Raw genomic sequence first — 18797 nt, forward strand, 5'->3', positions numbered from 1 at the left:
ACTGAGCAGATTTAAAAGAGAGCGAGAGGGGGAAAAACTGTGCCAGCAGACTTGACAGAAGTGATTGACAGTGTGAATAGCTTGAGGGGGAAACCCTGCATTTGGTATATAAACTAGTTTCTTGGTTGATTTGCAAGCCCCACCTGGATGGCTTATTTCAACAGAGCATATGGAATGTAACACACTCAGGAGTTCCCTCATGTTTATTATCACATTTACTGTGTACACAAAACATTTTCTTAAACCATGCTTGTGCATAATTAATAGACTACTGTTAAAACTAGCATAATCTTATGTGTGGAATTAAGAGCATAAGAAATCTCCAGAACCGGGGGTGGGTGGGGGGCAATTGCTGTATGCAAGAGTGAGATTCAAGATTGCCACAAGAATATGAAATTCATAATGAGAACCTCACGAGATAAGCTTGGAAGGGATTTTATGAGGAAGGTGGATTTTAGTAACCATATGCAGATGCGTTCATTATTCACTGCTGCACAGAAGGGCAAGAAAAAGCTGCTATATTGGAAAACGCAAGCATCCAGTGCAATATCCACTACAGATTTAAAGTACTGAATTCATCACTGTATACTATTTCACTAGAGAAAAATTCTGCTTGTTTAGTCCACGAAGACTTTTTACGAATCCAGCACAAAATAGTCTCTCTCACACATACAAAATTATCAACCTAGAAGGCTTTCTTAAACCTTTCATAATGGGATCCTAAAACTCACCATTGTCTCCTAGTGGGATCAAATGCTTTGTCCATGAGGGAACCAGGATAAATTCTGAGCACCCCATTGGGCGTTGCTATGTAACGGCGGACAATGTAACTGTTCAAGCTACTCATTTCCATTTGTGTCATCCATTCATCTGTGACGTGACTGGTAGCCATTACTTCATTTCTGACAGAGAACTGCAAAACAAAGGCAGACCTAGCAGGGTTCTTTTAAGACTTGCCTGAAAAGATAATAAGCTGCTTGCAGGGTTTCCTAAAGACTCATCGGAGATAATCTAAACCCAATTACTTCTTTAAAATCTTCTCACACCAGATGGACCCAGCAAATTTCAAGAAATGAAAAACAAATATACTAAGGAAATGCTTAGCATTTTTGTATTTTATGTTTTACTCTGGGTAGATCTAAATACTGTCCCCAGCTTTATATTCCATGCTCCCAAATACAAAGAGTGTTCTACGTTCCTGGTGTTGTAACACTGATCTGATAGTAGTCACACCCACGTGATCCAACAAACCCTTATATTGTTTATTTTACTTGAGGACTCTTAAAATGGTTACACAGCATTATCTCACTATCTTTGGGAATCTACATTTGAGTCCAAGTAGCTGAGGTGTGTGTGTGTGTGTGTGTGTGTGTGTGTGTGTGTGTGTATTAACTGACGTTAACATTATTCTTTCCAGCCCGGGCAAAGAATCATTCTTACTCCTCATGTGCCAAGTTAATTCACTCCTTGTGTTGCTAAGTACAAAGTACTCCTGGCACTGAGAAAAGTGCAAAAATTGCAACCAAACAATCTATTTGATCTAGCAGGAAACCAAGGGATGCAGCCAAAGACTCCACCAGAGAAAGCAAAAACCCAGATGCTTCTTGAAAATCTGGAGCCAAGGAAACTCAAATAAATGTTTCAGCAAGACTTATCACGGTAACAGAAGAAGGTAAAAAGCCAAAAACGAAGCAACGTACTTTCAGACCCGGGTTGGCAATGAGGCGTGTGTTGTCGCTAAGATATGCCGTGTAGTGCTCCACCATCCTCTTCGTCTCAGGCTGGCTCAGATGCTCGTATGGAGAAGAGAAGCTACCAGCAGACAGCATTACCGTAGGGCTTTCTGGAAAGGCAACATACATGCAATATACACAACATCAGAATATATCCCCTGAAACCCAGCCATATGAAAACTCTGTGATGCTGTTGCTAGTAACGTACTGGAGCAACACAACCCAAGATGAAAACGCAAAAATAATCCAAGAGATGCTTTTCAAACATCAGCGTTGCTGCATACATGGCCACCAGGGGGTACTGTTGAGGCAACAGTACACTACTGAAGCTTTTCCTTCTTCCCTTTCCTCAACTGCAAAAGGAAGGGAAGTAGCTTTAAATGTAGGAAACACCTGTTGTGCTTGAAGGATGTCACAGGGAAACAGGACTTCTAGCAGCTACTAGAGGCAGAAGGTCTTGGTGCCTGGGACCTTAAGGGGTACAGGAAAGGGTGAGAAAGACTTGGGTCTGCTGTTTCTGGGCACCCAGCAACTAGTTCCATTTGCGGGGTCCACATCTGTCAGTCCATATGGACTTTCCAGAGTCTCCACCCACAGCAAGACAGCGGTGAGTAGTCAGCCGCCTGTGTGCACGAGTCAGCATGAATACAGACTGAAGTCCAAAGGTGTACAAGCAAAGTTTGCCCTGGTGTATCTATTCTGGAGTGAAAGCCAGTGTGGTGTAGTGGTTAAGAGCGGTAGACTCGTAATCTGGTGAACCGGTTTCGCATCTCAGCTCCTCCACATGCAGCTGCTGGGTGACCTTGGGCCAGTCACACTTCTCTGAAGTCTCTCAGCCCCACTCACCTCACAGAGTGTTTGTTGTGGGGGAGGAAGGGAAAGGAGAATGTTAGCTGCTTTGAGACTCCTTCGGGTAGTGATAAAGCAGGATATCAAATCCAAACTCTTCTTCTCAGACCACCTCAGGCAGCTGTCAAGGTTGCTCATGCCACCTGAAGACAGTAGCTTGCCTAGGCTGAGAAAATTTGTGTGAAGGGGTCCTTTGTTGTTGTTTAGTCGTTTAGTTGTGTCCGACTCGTAGAGTCCTTAGGGGTCCTTAGGCACTCAATAATGTTAGTTTTGCCTTGCACATGCTTGAGTTAATATGACCGGATGGAAATTATGAATTATGAATTAAAACTGTTCAGGATTCTTTTTCTCATAATTTTTTCAATCAGCCGAGCGAAATTTATTCCTAGATCTTTAAATAAGCAGCAGCAGCAACAATGATAAAACTACTTTTGCTAATAGTTTTTAAACAAGTGTCTTAACTTCTTCCTTCCTTGGAGGTATTTAGGCAGAGGTTGAACGGCCATCTGTCATGTATGCTTTATAGCTGAGATTCCTGCATTGTAGGGGGTTGGACTAAATGACCCTTGGGGTCCCTTCCAACTCTTCTACTCTACAATTCTATAACTCTGTGACTTCAAGAAGCTTACAAGACTGCCTACTTTCACTTGGTCTAGTCTTATTCAAAAGATGGCAGGGGAAGAAGGTCATTCCTCAGAGGGCACAATGTGGTAGAAGCTTTATGGGGCATATTCATTTTTAGGGGGCAACATATAAGGAAGTGAAAAGCTATTTCCACAAGGAACTGGGTCTGAACGCTAATGTCAAAATAAATTGTCAAAAGTATTTTGCATAAAAATAATTGTTTATCCTCTCTCCAAGCTCCATTTTTCTATTGCAATATAACCTGAGGCAAATTTCTAAAATGAACGTGCTTTATTTTAATACACAAAACTTTAAAGGTATTTTTCAGAAAAGAAAAAAAAAGATGCTCCACTGCATTCAGAAGTTTTACACAGTTTTTATAGTCTCTGAACTCACCAATTAAAAATATTTCAAAGTATATTCTCACCAGAGTTCTAACTTCTGGCTTCTTTCAGAGGGATTGATGGTATTAAATATTTATAGCTCGGAATAAAATCTGCATAATTCCAAAGTCAACAGGATACAGCATGACTGGCAAGAACTTCAATGTTTTCACGTTATTGCTAATGATTTATTTGACAGCGAGGAGAATCAAGCTCAGCTTTGAAAAACTGTAACAACACTACCCATACCCAACCTTTCTGACGAAAGGTAAATTATGCAGCTACCTGGTTCTGGTATACTTATTTCACGAGGGTTTCGGGGTTTTTTAATGAAGCTGACAATCTCAAGACACGTCACTTTGTAGCATTTAACCACAGTGCTGACTGGCCCATTAGATTTGGAGAATGCGGAGAGCAGCTGAAAGAAAGCAGCACGCCGCAGTAGCAGCAAGGGCAGACATGCAGACTTTCGCTCTATTATTATCCGTTAAGAGTACCAAAGCCTATGCTGGGCTGAGACAGGCAACACCATTGAAAACAGAGGGTGTCAGGAGTTATCAGACAGCAAAGCTGGAAGGGTGAAACACAATTAGAAAGACAGGAAGCTGTTGTATACTGAATCATACCAGTGGCTCCACAAAGTTTCAGGCAGAGTAGATGCCAGGAACTAAACCTGAGACCTTCTGCATGCAAAACATGATGAGATTTCCCTTCTAAGCTTTATGTCAGCTAAATAGGAGGATGCTCCAGAGCTTGGTCAGATGAGCACAGAGATTGGGGCCCTTGTTCTCCTGAGCTGTGCTATGGAACCACATAGTTCCCTGGAGTTTTAACTATCAGCCTTTGGAGGCTTTTGCACTGCTCTGTGTGGGCTGGGGTTAGTCCCCAGGACTTGGGACATAAAGCCAATAATTCCTTTGGATTTTCATACACCCGAAAATGGGTCTTTTGAAATCTTTCATTGAACATACAATCTCCAGAAAGAAAACAGTTGCAAGAGTTCAGCTTCTCCTTATCTAACACATGAAATGGACATCTTAGATGCTATTTATATAAATAACGATTGGATAAGGATCAAACGGGTTTTCCAGACTGGTGATTTGATAAAGTATAACTATTTTAGCTTACAGCAATGGATTGGTGAATGGATGGATTTCAGAAAATAAACGCTTTACCTAAGGTTGCAAGTTGTTTGAAATGCAGGCAAGCATTGGGCTGGCCCAAGAGATCTAGTCGATGGTAAAGCAGCTTGCTACTGGGTACGGTGTTGAGATTTTTAAGTTGTCTAACAGGTATTTCTGGCTGTATCACAACAATACACAAAATGAATGATGTATCTTGAACCTAAAATAAAAACAACCACAAGATCGTCAAAGTTAATAAGGAAAGCATTTGTATTAAAATAAAATAAGAATCATTAAAATTAAATCAAATTTGGACAAGTTATATCATTAGAGCACATCACCTTGTGGAAGGCAATTAATAACAACAATTTAGAAGAGTACTCCTAAATGTGCAACTACTGAGACATGCAAAAAAATTATTTAGGTTAGTTGCTCAGCATCTAAATATTTTTTGTTTCTTAAAACAACAACAACAACCCAGAATGGCTATGACAAAGAAGTAGTACAGGCACAATTCAGTAGTTTAATGATGTGAACTACTGAGGGAAAACTACACAGCTCTGAGTTCACAAAGGTAGCCCCAGGAAGTCAGCAGTTATAGATCTGCCCCAAAAGATAATTCTGTACACTGTGTATGAGCATATAATCCATTTTTCTCTCTCTTGTCCTCACCATGGAGGCTGACAAGTTGTCAAAGCTACTCTGTGCTGCAACATGGAAGACTGTGCTGCAACTTGGAAGAGGCACAGGACACAAAACACCAAATAAATATTGCTTCTGTTGTCTTAACTGCTTGCTATCGTGTTGCTTGAAATGCTTTGAAATGTTTTCAAAACTGCAGCTAACTGTATTACATAATATTCATAAGATAATTGTTTTTCTAATTTTATGCATTTTCTAAAGATTACTATGCTACTGAATCATAGGAAAAGTAGAATCTAAATGCAAGGTAGTCCTTGGGTAATATTATTTCTCAATATTGCAAAAAGAGTATCAAGGGACATACATACATAATACTTAGCCATCTTAGATAATGGCCAGGGATGATAGTCAAACAATGTTAGGTGACCCAAGATTGAAGAACACTGTGCCAAATGATGAATATGTATAACCTCTTAAAAAAATTCTCAGAGTCAGCTTTGGAGACTGCAAGCTTAAACATATTTACTAGGGACAAAGCCCCAGTGAACACAATAACAGTAAATCATGGCTTGCTAAGATTGTCTGAGATCTGAGATGGAGGTACCTACACATATTGCTGGACAATGAAGAAAACCTGGTTGTTGATGTGCTTGTGCTGGGCTGCATCTGAAATGTATTTCTCCTATTGAAACAGCCCAGCCTCCCCATACAGAAGGATGTGGTGCTTGCAGTCTGATCGGCTGCATCACCTAGTGAATCCATTGGTTTGAAGCAGACAGCCTTCCATCAGACATGGACCATCAGAAAGAAGCATTATACTGAAACACTAGAGGTGAGTTCACCTGGGATGATTATCTCCACACTACCCATGGCCTTGAGATTGTTCCTGTACGCATACACTAAGAGAAGCCGCTCTGAACCATCCATTTCATGCACTCAACTTTCTGACTCAGCTTTTTAAGACCCTGTTATATAACCTGATCAAATGTATGCTAGAGAGGCTACTGTTTGCAGGTACAAACATACCCATGGGGGAAAAAGTTGATTTCATACAGTTTTACAGCTGGGAAATGCATGCTGATTTGCAGGTCAGAGGTTCTTTCCTGAGGCCTCGCTTTACAAGATGATTAGTAAAGCTGGAAGGTAGTCAGGTGACAACTTTAAAGGACCTTACTATCAGCACTTGGTGCTGTCAGTAGATTCCGCTTTTTCTGTTTGCAGTCACCATTTCAATTCAAAATAAAAAAGGGTTCCCCACCCCTTCTACAAACCGACAAAGCTGTCCACAAAGGTAAAATGTTGGTTTGCAGGCATGGTTTGAATCCAAACTACATCTGCAAACACACAACTTCACTCACTTGCTGAGGAACAATAGATTGTCTCTTGGTGGCCATGTCTTTACTGTTTCACATATGGCGCCATATATGACCCCAGTGTGGGACAAGTTGGCATGTGGTAAACAGCCTCATGGAGCAAATCAGGGCCCTTGTAAAGCACTGGTAAGCTTGCCACCACTGTTCTACATGATCCAATATTCTTAAAAGTCTAAACTTCCCGCTCCTGAAATTTCTTTGAAGTATAGTTGGGATGAATTAGGAACACTGGTTCCCATATACTTCTTACCACAGCACTAACATACATGCCAACGAGGAGGACTGGCATATGTGACTACTCCCAAATCATATTAGATCTGAGCATGGCATTTTCATAGCTGAGGGTCAATTTAAATATTCAAAATTTTAACTTGTCATGTAACGATGCCAACTCCCACAAAATATTTCATCACAACAGTGTACTGCATAAATTTCAGAAAGTTGGAAGGAAACTTCACCCCTAAACTTTTGATGGTAGTATTTACATAGCGCTTAACAATTTACTAAGACTATAACTAAGGGTATAACAATTAACTGAGGGTACATCCTTCAGCATTGAGAGCTAGGCTTCTATGCGGATAACATGCAGCCCAGAGGCAATGCAACAGACTCAAAATTCTTGGAAATATTAAGAAAAGAATACCTGTTCTGCTGCAATTAAAATTCTCCTTCCGTGTCAATACATTAGCATATTTTAAAGGGTGCTCTGTCACTTACCATCTTCCAAGCATAGCTCACATTGTAGGCTTCCTTCCCAATTTCTCGCAGTTTGTTTACATGCCAAGACAGTGAGGAGTTCACCGGGACAGTAATAAGCTGACTGCCTAGAGGGAGGCTAAGTTGGAAACAAACAATATCCATCACTTATTAAACAGGGAGAAAAACATTGGTGCTTCTGTTTACTCTGAAATGAGATTGCTTAAAGAAGGAATTTTTTCTTAATTAAAATGGAAGTGGAATGCTTTGCTACATCATAATTACCAGTTCCCCACCCAAAACATTGCTGGTTGTGGTATTACCACTCTGATCAGATAGTCTGGTTCTGGATGAGAGATCTCGGTGATAATATCACCAGCAGAATGAAATCACCAGAGGCATTGGTTTGTGTTTAGCCGCAGAGGTACAGTTAGCTGCTTGTATGCTCAACAGGACAAATGACAACACTTCCTATTAGCTGCTAAATTAATCTTTGCTTTGCTTAGAAATCTTTGCACTATGGAACAGTCTTTGTGCATCAGTGCACAGGGCAACCCTGAAGGATGGTGATTTTCTTACACACCGGGTGTTCCCAGTATCTAGACAGGCTGTGGTGGATAGCACTGTGCTGTCAATTTTCCCAGCTAAAGAATGCTGGGGATTTATTGTTGCCACCTCTCTCAAGCTTAAAGTGCCAGGAGGGGCATTTGGTTCAGAAGTCTACAAGGGTCCAGACAGACAGAAAGGATGGTGCCCTGGTACTTTGTGAGTAGGGAATAGAAGTGGGAAAAGGTTATTAAGAAGCTGCAAGAGAAGACCAAACAGCGGGCAGATGAATGTATAAAAGCTATTTGCAAGACTGTATAACACTGTCCAGTCCTTTGCAAGTTGATGTGTTTTGATAGCCTAGCATTTTTCTCTCAAAGTAACTGATGGTTTCCATGTCTGTTCTAAACCATGTAGTTCCTTTATGAGCCTATGTGGCAGAACACAGAACTAAAAGTGCAGGATGACATACAGCAAAACCAACAGAGTCGATTTCTGTGTTTATATATTTGCAGCCTCAGGTTTATTGTCCATGCTGTTTTATAAGTACAAGATAAATAAGCCTAAGAAGGGTAACACTTATTTATTTTAGAGTCAAGACTTATTTAGTAAAGCGATTTGAATTGTGAGTGGTCAAATATGTGGAGTATACTAAAGTTTATATAACAAAGACAATACAGGTAAGCTTTAAAGATTAATGGCTAGCTGCAGCCTTGAAAACATGTAACAGCAATAATACAGAGACTGAAGTAGCTGAAAAATCTGTTGTCATTACAATTGGGACACACCAGTAGAATCAATGTTTCCACTCTTGGCATCTCTATACAACTTCATTAAATCCATTAGGGTGGAGGAAGTCTGTAAAAATTATTAATGGCTGAATGGGGATGGGAATGATGTTTATATTGACTTACAAGTCATGATTTCAAGATCAGGATACAGTGGAACCTCGGTTTTCGAATGCAATCCGTTCCAGAAGACAGTTCGACTTCCGAAACATTCAAAAACAGGCGCAAAGGGCTGTCAGCAAATTCAATTGAGAAAACTGAAAAACACGCAGCAGAAGCTGTTTGGCTTCCAAGGCGTGTTCAAAAATGGAAGCATTTACTTCCAGGTTTTTGACATTTGGGTTCTGAAACATTCGTCAATGGAGATGTTCAAGAACTGAGGTTCCACTGTGCATACAAATTAACTTTGTTAAAATAAGAGCTAGTAGGATAGAAAAGTTACAATACTCTGCAAACATGTAAACAAAGGACAGGACTGTCCCTTGTCACCCCAGTGAACTTACCCAAGAATACCTGGATTTTAAAACAGGAAATAAAATCCAGAATAAGTATCTGGTGATTAGGTATTCAAAACGGTGAGACACATCCCCAGAAGAAATGGAAGAAAGTACCATTTGGTTCTGGGATGACAGCCTGTGGACAATCCAATATTCTCCTGAGCAGTGTTCCCAATGAAATGTTGGGAAACTGTAAGCAAGCTCACAGAATTGTGTGCTGCCCCCATTAATTTCAATGGTACTTTTGCAGGAAGAGAATGGATTGCAGCCTTAAACTAAACTATGGCAACTGAACCTATGAGCACAGTTCAAAACCATGAGATTTCCTATTGGATGTATGGAGAATCTGCCCACTAAAAACACCAGTAAGACCACAAGTGAATCACATCTGCTGAATTGTAATCATTGAGTACAGCATAATTTCCACTGAAGCTTAAGCATGCATGCAGCAAGGATGTATGAAGCATTAATTCAAAGTCTTACCTAAGGATGTTCTGTCGAACCAACTCAAATTTTGGAATATTCTCATAATGTATTATATCTGTGTGAAGCGGTGGTTCAGAAAGCAAGTAGGGTCTGGTAAGGGAGGGGTGCATAAGGGTATAGCCTAAAAATGAAAAGAAAAAGGAGTTGGCACACATGTTTATCATCATATACAGGACACATTACATGCTATATAAAAATGTCCAAAGTAAACATGTAGCACTACACTGCAATCTCCTTTTAAAAAAAACCCAAAACAGAATTTTGGAGTGCCAATAGGTAATTATTTATGAGCTGACAAAAACAAAAAGACAACCTCTAAAACATGAAGTATTTTGATTGCCTTGAAGTTACCTTTATTATCTATTAGGAATGTGTAGGAAGCCAAAGAATCTTGGTAATAAGTGACATCTTCCAAAATATAGGCAAGATTAACATCTACTCCAACAATTCCTAGTAGCAGGTTTCCAAAATAGCAAGGTTTGCTTACGGTCATTATCAGACCTATTGATAACAAGAAAAAGCACGCATACGGTTAGCAATAAGGAACTCTCCAGTAGCAATATATGGAGATAGAAAGGTGATTTGTGGCCCAATCTATTGCATGCAGTGGGATTTACTTCCAAGAAGTTATGCACAGTCTAAATTACCTCTTTCGGAGGGAGCAGGGCGGCTTCTATTAGCCATTGCAAAAGACACTCTAGGTGAGTGTTCAGAATCCCTACAGCAATAATATTGTGAGGATAGCATTGTGGTCCCATGAGAACCTATGCTGCAAAACACCAGCAGACAGTTGTATGGGGTTTTATGGAATGAAGTACAATTCACTGAGAAGCCATTGTAAAGTAATATATGCAGGGAAGCTATACACAGTTGTTTCAGTTTCACATGCTTGGGCTTAAGTTATAGCCATGTTATGTATGGCCACTAGGGAGTTTCAAGGTTTCACGAAAACTGTGGTCTTTGAGGAAGGATTTGACAGAAGTCAAAAAGGTGGCATCTCACATGTGTTCCTGTAGGCAAGTCCAGGCGTACAAGGCAGCAAGGGAGAAGGGGCAGAGTCTTTTGAGGAAGAAGGAGACCACTGGATGGTGGAAAGAACTCTAAGTTGGCTAACACCATAATATGAATTTAATTAATCAGTTACATTAGTACACAACTGTACATGAACCAACAATTGTTCTGAAAGGGAGCACCTTTCTTTGTGTTTAGATGTTGCCTGCAGATCTCGTTTTAGGAAAAGCAAGAGCCATCCTGTGTGGCAAAGCACAGAACAACACTTTGTCTTGGAAATAATTAATCTACTTAATTAAAACAATATATTGCCTGATTAATAGGGGCACCTTTTTAATTGATTAAAATAAATTAATCGAACCAATTAACAGACTAAATGCTATAGCATTTTTCCTAAAGGAATTTAACTCATCATATTATCAGCAGTATTGATGTAACCTATGTGCCAATTTTTTTTTATTTTGGGTGGGGCAGAAGGAAAAAAATAAAATTAAATTGCAACTGTTAGGAAGCATAAAGTGGACCAGCTATGCTGCTCCGATATACTTTTGTGGTTTGCTTGTTTATTATTTCAGCAATTTGTATATTGTTTAATCACAGGCATCTTTAAGCAGACATTTGGTGATTATGCATATCAATAGGTTCAGGGTAAAAGAAAGCATTATAATTCTAAACATGAAAGCAGCAATGTTTATGCCCAGTGTAGCTGGATAAAAGAAAAATGCATGAATGTTTTCAAACACTTAAAGATGGGCATGATTAGTTTTTATGGTAATTCGACGAATCATGTCCAGTAAATTCAATTCAAAGCTGGATACTGCCAAGTAGCACCGTCCCAAAATAAAGAAAAAAGGGATTTGAATTGCAAATGCATATTTAGCTCCTTTGAATAGTCGCACAAAATTATGCAAGTTTGGTGAACTATTCCTTCCTTTGCCCTCCAGGGTAGCATGGAGATCGGTGATGGACTTCCCAAAATAATTTCAGCAAGAATCCCAAATAATAAATAGCACTATATATAAGTGGGGTCAGAAGAGCTTAGGAAAAGAGAAGAAATAGTAATACACAATTATATTTATGGATTTATTTACATCCTGCCTTTTCTCCAGGGAGTTCAAAGCAGCAAACACAGGGTTCCCAGGCCGTTTCTCATCCAGGAACAGACCACACTCAAGACCTGCCTAATTTCAACAAGATTGCTGCTGCACATCTCCATGCTTTGGAAAACCAGCTGTTATTTGCCCATAATATACGACACTTGTGTGTAATTCAAGTGCCAATTATGTACTGCATATTGTTTCAGGGCTGAGTACCGTGGGGCAAACGCCAGGGTCCAATGGGGTCCAGCACCACTGTTGCTGCAGCAGTTGAGATAGTAGCAATTGTGGCTCAGCTAGCTGGTGGAAAGGCCTGGGGGTGGGATAGAGCAACCCTGTTATGCTGGTCCTGCTCCCAACATGCGTATGTCAGGGAGGGGGGGCAGCATTAAAGCATGTAAAAAATCCAAGGAGGTGGGGATCTAGGGACTTAATCTTGTTTACGGTTACAGCACTGAGGCTACTATATGCTGGGAAATGGTGTTTACAGATCCTATCGACTATAAATGAATGGGTGGGGAAACTGGGAACCTGCGGTTACGGTGAAATTGACACACTACCTAAGAACTCAAAAAGTGGGAGAGTCAATGACAGAATAATTTTGTTACAAGTTGGAATCCCTTTGTTGTACATTGTAGAAGGAACCATCTACTTCCTCATCTGAATGGTGGTTTCTTAATATATCGAGGCTTTTATGATATCTGTCATGTGATACAGCAAAGAGAATTTGCTTTAAGAGCATCTAAAAGTACTCAGCAGAAAGAATTTGATCCAAATAAAATGCTTACAGCTCTACTCCTTGTGGAACTGTTATGTTTTGTTTTCTATTTTCCTCATAAGGCATGATGGCTAGGTTTCTCAAATATTCCAAATGAGGTTAAGCTTTAATCACAAATAAAATAAAACTAAGATTTCCAAGGACAGCCACCACATTGACATACAGTAGTACCTCGGGATGCGAAAGGGATCCGTTCCGGAGCCCCATTTGCATCCCGAATGGAACGCAAGACGTGACGGCGCGTCTGCGCATGTCGCATTTCGCCGCTATTGCGCAGGCGAGTGACGTCATTTTGAGCATCTGCACATGCGCGAGCGGCGAAACCCGGAAATAACGCGCTCAACTTGAACGTGCTCAACCCGAAGCGCATTCAACTCGAGGTATGACTGTATATTGCAGCAGTCAATCCACAGACGTGCGGAACAGCATCACAAGATCTTTTTTCTTCAAAAAAAAAAAAAAAAGCATCACATACGTAGCAAATGGAGTTGACAAATATAGCTCCTGGTCACTGCTGACACCAGTCTACCCAGCAGCCCTAGGCAATCAACCTGATTGGAAGAAAAAATGCCACCCCACCTATTATAGGAATTAACCACCTTCTCCAAGCATGTAAATAACCTCTATCTTTTCTGGCCTGAATTTCAGCCTGCTTTAACCTCACCAGCTTGACCACAGACACTGGTCAAGATCCAGCTCTGTCTTCTGTTTTTATCTAAGCACCCAGCACTATCTTGGCTCAGATGAAGGGTGGTGTATAAATTTAATAAATAATAAAATAAAATGTCACACAGATAAATTTTTGGTGAAGAAGCAACCAAAGTGGCTACTTGAAGTCCCTTCTATGCCACAAGCCAATGTTCTTCCCCATGGATTACCGACATGCATTTACTCTTACAAACATGAATCTGGAACTCGAGAACAAAGAAAGCTAATGGTGGTGGGGGAGCCTCAATTCAAAAGTGGAAGCCATTTTTCCAATGAAAGTTTGCCTCCTCCTCATGTAACTTTTCTACAACAAAAGCAGCCATCAGAATTTTGTTAGGCCTTTGGGAATATGCAGCAATTGAAACAAGAGAACCCATTCTTGACAATGGCCCGGTTCACATGTCATTGTGGGCAACGGCTAATAATTTACCATAAATGTGGAGTCTCATTTCTGCTTCACTCTTTCCCTAGCAACAAACCATAATCCCTAGTTTAGCATTATGTACAGATCGTAGATTGTGGCTTGTTTCACTCAAGTAAAAAGATTGGTAAGCCAAGAATAAATACTTGTTTCACACTGTGGTTTGTCTGGAGCAAAACAAACCCTACTCCCGGTTTGGATGTAAGGCTAGGCCAGGGATTGCAGTTTGCTGCTCTTGTTTACACTGGGGCAAAGCACAGTAAGCCATTAACTGTTGCTATGGTGTACTAGGACAAGCAAACCTACTTACAGCCTACTGCATCACCATCTTTGCACATCATGCTACACTGGCCCTCATTTTCCAAATAAGCCTCTTGTACTGTGGATGGAGGGTTTTTAGTACAATACCCTCCAGAAACTCTCCTCCTAATTTCATTGTAGGTAAAAATGCCACCTACAAAGTTTGTTAGACACGTAAGTCATTGTAAACCTTTCCATTAATTTTTTTTAAGCATCTTCATTTTCAGGTCCCTGAAGCACTCACCATCTCCCATTTCATCTGAGAAGGGCAAACTGAACACTGCTTCATCAACCATGTGGTTTGGGAGATTTGTATAAAACCGGCCAACTGTGGTTTCCAAATTGCTCAGCTGGTTCAGAACCATCATGCTCCCTTTTATCACGGGTAAAGCAGTTCGATCAGGTACTCCATATTTTGCCGAGTTTTGTTCCGCCAGATCTCGGAGAAATGCTAATTCTTTTAAACCTGTCACTCCCTCTGCAAAAGAAATGTTACAGTCAGATGAGAAGACGAAAGTCTCCAGCTTATTAAGCAATTCTGAAACATCATATATGCACAAATGTGGAAATCTTTATAAATAGTGGAAAAGGCATCTCATTACCCACACAATGGGTTGTTGGACTTCAGTTCCTATCATCTCTGACCATTGACCATATCAAAGCCCAAAGAACCTTAGAAGTTTAATTTCTCATTTCTTTTTAAAAAGGTAACTTCTTACCATTCATGAGAGCATAGGTGAGGATCATTACAGAGTTGTTAAGAAAACCATTTTCTTCATTGATGACACGAAGTGTGGTCTTTTTACCATCTTCTGATGAATCCCTAGACGTTATTCCAGCCGACAAGTAAATTATGACCATATCTGTATCTGAGATATGTAAGATGGGAGCTTGTTAGACTAGAAAACATGTTACATTATGCTATGTATCTGCAACATTGGATTCCCAGCATCAAGACTCTTTGCAGTAAATGAAAATATAAAAACCACCACTGCAATAATGGGTAGTGGGTAGACTGGGCAGAAGGAGCTCTACTGCTCCTACAGAGCTTTCAAGCCAGAATCTAACATAAAAGAAACCTTTAATCCAAACACAATAACAATGATTTTGCCATTTGGAAGATTGGTTGTGTGTGGTGTACATCTTGGACGGGATGGCAATGCGTGCATATTGGCCAGGAGACTATAATATTTTATTCCTAAATTTGCAACAACATATAAGATTGTATACAGAGTAGACAAAATGAAATTAATGGACCTGAGTTAATACACTGGATCCAACCCATAGGATCTTATTTCACCCCTTTCAATATTGGAACTGGACGAGGCTGAAAGCACCTGAGCATAGCCACGTAAGGTACACATTTTGACACCCCCCCCCCCCCCAAAGAAAGCAGACTCCCATCTATGTTTACTAGGCAAATAGGCATAACAAACAAAGCACACATCTAGTTTGGCCTTTTGGATGAAGGAAGTAGGAAATATAAGGAGAAATGAAAGCTGGTTTTCTGTATCATCACTCTTAACATAGCACTTCCAAACTAACCGCATCCCCAACCATCTTGGGCTACTGGAAGAATGGCAGATGAAGTAGAAAATGCAATTTGCCATCCAGCAGTAGCAGAATATTACTGAGGTTTGTTTCCAAATCAACAGGCAGACAGCAGTTTACAGAACTGCATTATTCAGTGGGCCAGTCAGTGCCTGGAAAACAGTGAGTGTGGGGAATATTATTGACACCACTCACTTGTTCATAACATCATTCTTCTACTGTTAAAGAGGTCGTAGCAGTACCCTAATTTATTTTGCAGTTCTATAGCCCAAGCTACAGTTCTTCCTTACAATTTTAGGATCTTACTTTTCTATTAAATACTTAAACAAATTGCAGTGCAAGGTACTCAGTGTTTTTAAACCCTTGGCCATATATTTTCCATTGTCAACAGACTGTATTCCATCTGACTATTGGCACTTATTTTCTGTTTTTATCCTAGGTTACTGAATTGCCGTAACAGCTTTGTAAGGATTTATCATTTATGAAAGTGTTGTGAAACCCTCTGGAATGAAAGAACTGTAAGAATGTAAATTAATTAGAGGTGGCCACTGCTCTTTTGGAGACTAGCTGAGAGGTATGCAAACACCCATCTTTTCAGTATCATTCTTATCTCTCAAACCAGATATGCCTCAGTAATGTGCATTTCAAATCTCCATTTAAAAAAATAAATAAAAATACTGTGTGGCTTATTTGACATGCATGCAGAGCCTGCTGGGGGAGCAGGAAGTTAGAAACCTCACAACACACCAGAATAATAATTTTTTTTTCTGCTGGAAATGAAAACAAGCAAGAGGATTGTTTACAAGGAAATGGAAGTATTTTGCACGTCCTATTTCTGAAATTATGGAGTGGTATGGCCCCTCCATTCTGTTGTTTGTGCACAGTATACAATACCTCAGCTTTAAAGGCTAGCATATGCTTCCAGTGCCTATTTTAGAAAAGAACAAAAGTGATACACGAAGCCGTTTTTGGGGGGGAAAGGGTTTCCCACAGGAATAGAAAAACCATGCCTGTGTTTTTGAGACAAGGAAAAAATTACAACGAACTACGAAAATAAAGCTGAAACTGTAAAACAGCGTCGAAACCCTGAACACTGAAACAGAACCAAATAATGTTCATTATTGGGTGCCACCTGCCCAATTTGTCTTTATCCGTCTGAATTGCAAGGACTTTTATATAGATCTAAGTATTGTGCTCACACTTTATACCCCACCAGTTAGGGAGTTTGACGCTTCAGTAACTAAAGTGGTACCTCCGGTTGCGCATGGGATCCATTCTGGAGCGCCAGTCGGATCCCGAGGAATTCGCAACCAGAGGTGCCTGTTCTGCGCATGCATGCAGCACGGTAGAGAGCTTCTGCGCATGCGCCAAAACCCGGAAAAATACTTCTGGGTTTGCCGCGTGCGTAACCTGAAGGATATGCAACCAGAGGTATGCGTATCCAGAGGTACGACTGTATTATGTACTCTACATACTCTTGTTCAGCACTTATAACTATAAGGATGGAGGTTTCGAATTCCTGCCATCTTACTTTTCGCCTTTTCAAACTGGATCGTCTACTCGTGTATACTATTATGTATATACAGGACTGTGTAGACAGCAAATGTTTGATAGAAGGTTTGTGAGAGACACGCTGCCATCAGGATGTAACGAATTCTGGGCTTCAAGCAGGCCACAACAACTTTATCAGATTAGACTGCGATGGCATCCTCAAAAGCAACCCATGCAGAGATCTAACTGGTTGTTGTACAACTGCCCTCAGCACATGCTGTTGGAGCTGGAACGGTACATGGTGCTTGCTTTTCAGCAGCCGTTGCACACAAATGGTGCTCGATTCCTTCAGTAAACTGTCTGGGGTCAAGACTGCCTGGAAAGGGCACCTTCCAATATGAAGCTCTTCTTTCTGCTCTGCAGAGGCTCCATGGTAGCAAACCCTGCATCTGCTCAGGAGCATTTTCATGTATTCGACTGCAAAATCTCCCACATTCTTCACTTATTTCAATGTTCAGGCCTGGTTTTGTGCACAGACACCAGGACAGAGTCTGAGTATGCACTGGCACAAATGAAACTCTCAGTCCTTGTTTTTACTAAACTAAAATTTATCTTGGGAATGAAATGCATGTTTTGTTTTGTTTGAATACAGAAAAAAACCCTTTGCCTGAGGTTTGTTACTTGACTTGTGGCAGACAGTGTGCTACCTTTATCTTACCTACAGCACATAACACCCTAGGCCTCAGGACTAGATACTGGTGAAGCCCAAATTTGCTAAGTTTCAAATTGGAACTACATACATTTCATTATCTGGGCCATTCTGCACCAGTGGAAGAAAACTCACTTATAGCAGTTCGGACATTAGTTGGATTCACAAAAGAATCACCTTATTTGCCCCATGAGATGATTCTGTACGGAACATCTAGCTAACGTGGCCTTGCAGTTACTAAGGCATGTGAGGAAAGAAAAATTGGCAGAGGTAAAGACAAAGATGCAATGAAACCTTCTTTTGGCTGCCGTGCACCACATTCATTTAAAAACAAACACTGTCGTTTCAGGTAAAATAAAAATAAAAACTAGTACTTCAAAATGTTACAACCCTCTATAACCCCTGCTAAAAGGAGATAGTAAAATCAAAAAGGAAATGCAAGAAAGAAAGATGCAAGAGTAAGGGGGGAACCCCATTAATACTGCATAATAATAGACTTACTTGCTTGGAGTTTTGTGCTATTGTTTGTATTTCGTATCAGCTGAAACGCTTTTTGAAATCCTGCCGCATGCTGGGTAGGGCTGTCAGATGACTTTATATTGCTAACGAAGGTGGACATTTTCCTTTTTGTCTCGCTGGTGGCAGGAGACAGAAATGTCTTATAGCACTGATCCAAGGAACAGGTTCTCACTGTGTCTGCCACGGTTAACACAGAGATCTTAAGAGAGAGAAATACATATATTGGATTACCGTACCGTTTAGAATTCTTTATGTGCCGTATTATAGCACACCCCATGATAAGCCAACAGAAAAGTCTATGTGGGTTTAAGATTCAATTGTCTAAGAAAAGAACACTTGAGGTATAAATCTGTCAAACCTGAAAAGGGTTAGACTTGTGTGTGAGAGAGATTTTGGCCTTTGTTTTGCGAAGGAATTATGACAGTCTCTGCTCACAGGTAAACCTTGCAGTTTCTGCCCATACGTAAACCT

At 40.4% G+C, this 18797-nt stretch overlaps 1 protein-coding gene across 2 annotated transcripts in view; it reads right to left on the minus strand.

Moving 5' to 3' along the window:
- Positions 1-18797, minus strand: part of CACHD1 (cache domain containing 1) — a 120147-nt gene that overhangs the window by 24893 nt on the left and 76457 nt on the right. For both annotated transcript variants that reach the window (XM_028733195.2, XM_077928633.1), the window contains 9 exons: positions 18309-18525; positions 14776-14925; positions 14301-14534; positions 10093-10242; positions 9739-9862; positions 7446-7563; positions 4765-4933; positions 1701-1843; positions 732-913 (listed from right to left, as the gene is read on the minus strand). In XM_028733195.2, the coding sequence (XP_028589028.1) occupies positions 732-913; positions 1701-1843; positions 4765-4933; positions 7446-7563; positions 9739-9862; positions 10093-10242; positions 14301-14534; positions 14776-14925; positions 18309-18525 (1487 nt within the window). The remainder of the gene's footprint in view (positions 1-731; positions 914-1700; positions 1844-4764; positions 4934-7445; positions 7564-9738; positions 9863-10092; positions 10243-14300; positions 14535-14775; positions 14926-18308; positions 18526-18797) is intronic.

Source organism: Podarcis muralis, chromosome 5 (assembly GCF_964188315.1).
Source record: "Podarcis muralis chromosome 5, rPodMur119.hap1.1, whole genome shotgun sequence".
Taxonomy (NCBI): domain Eukaryota; kingdom Metazoa; phylum Chordata; class Lepidosauria; order Squamata; family Lacertidae; genus Podarcis; species Podarcis muralis.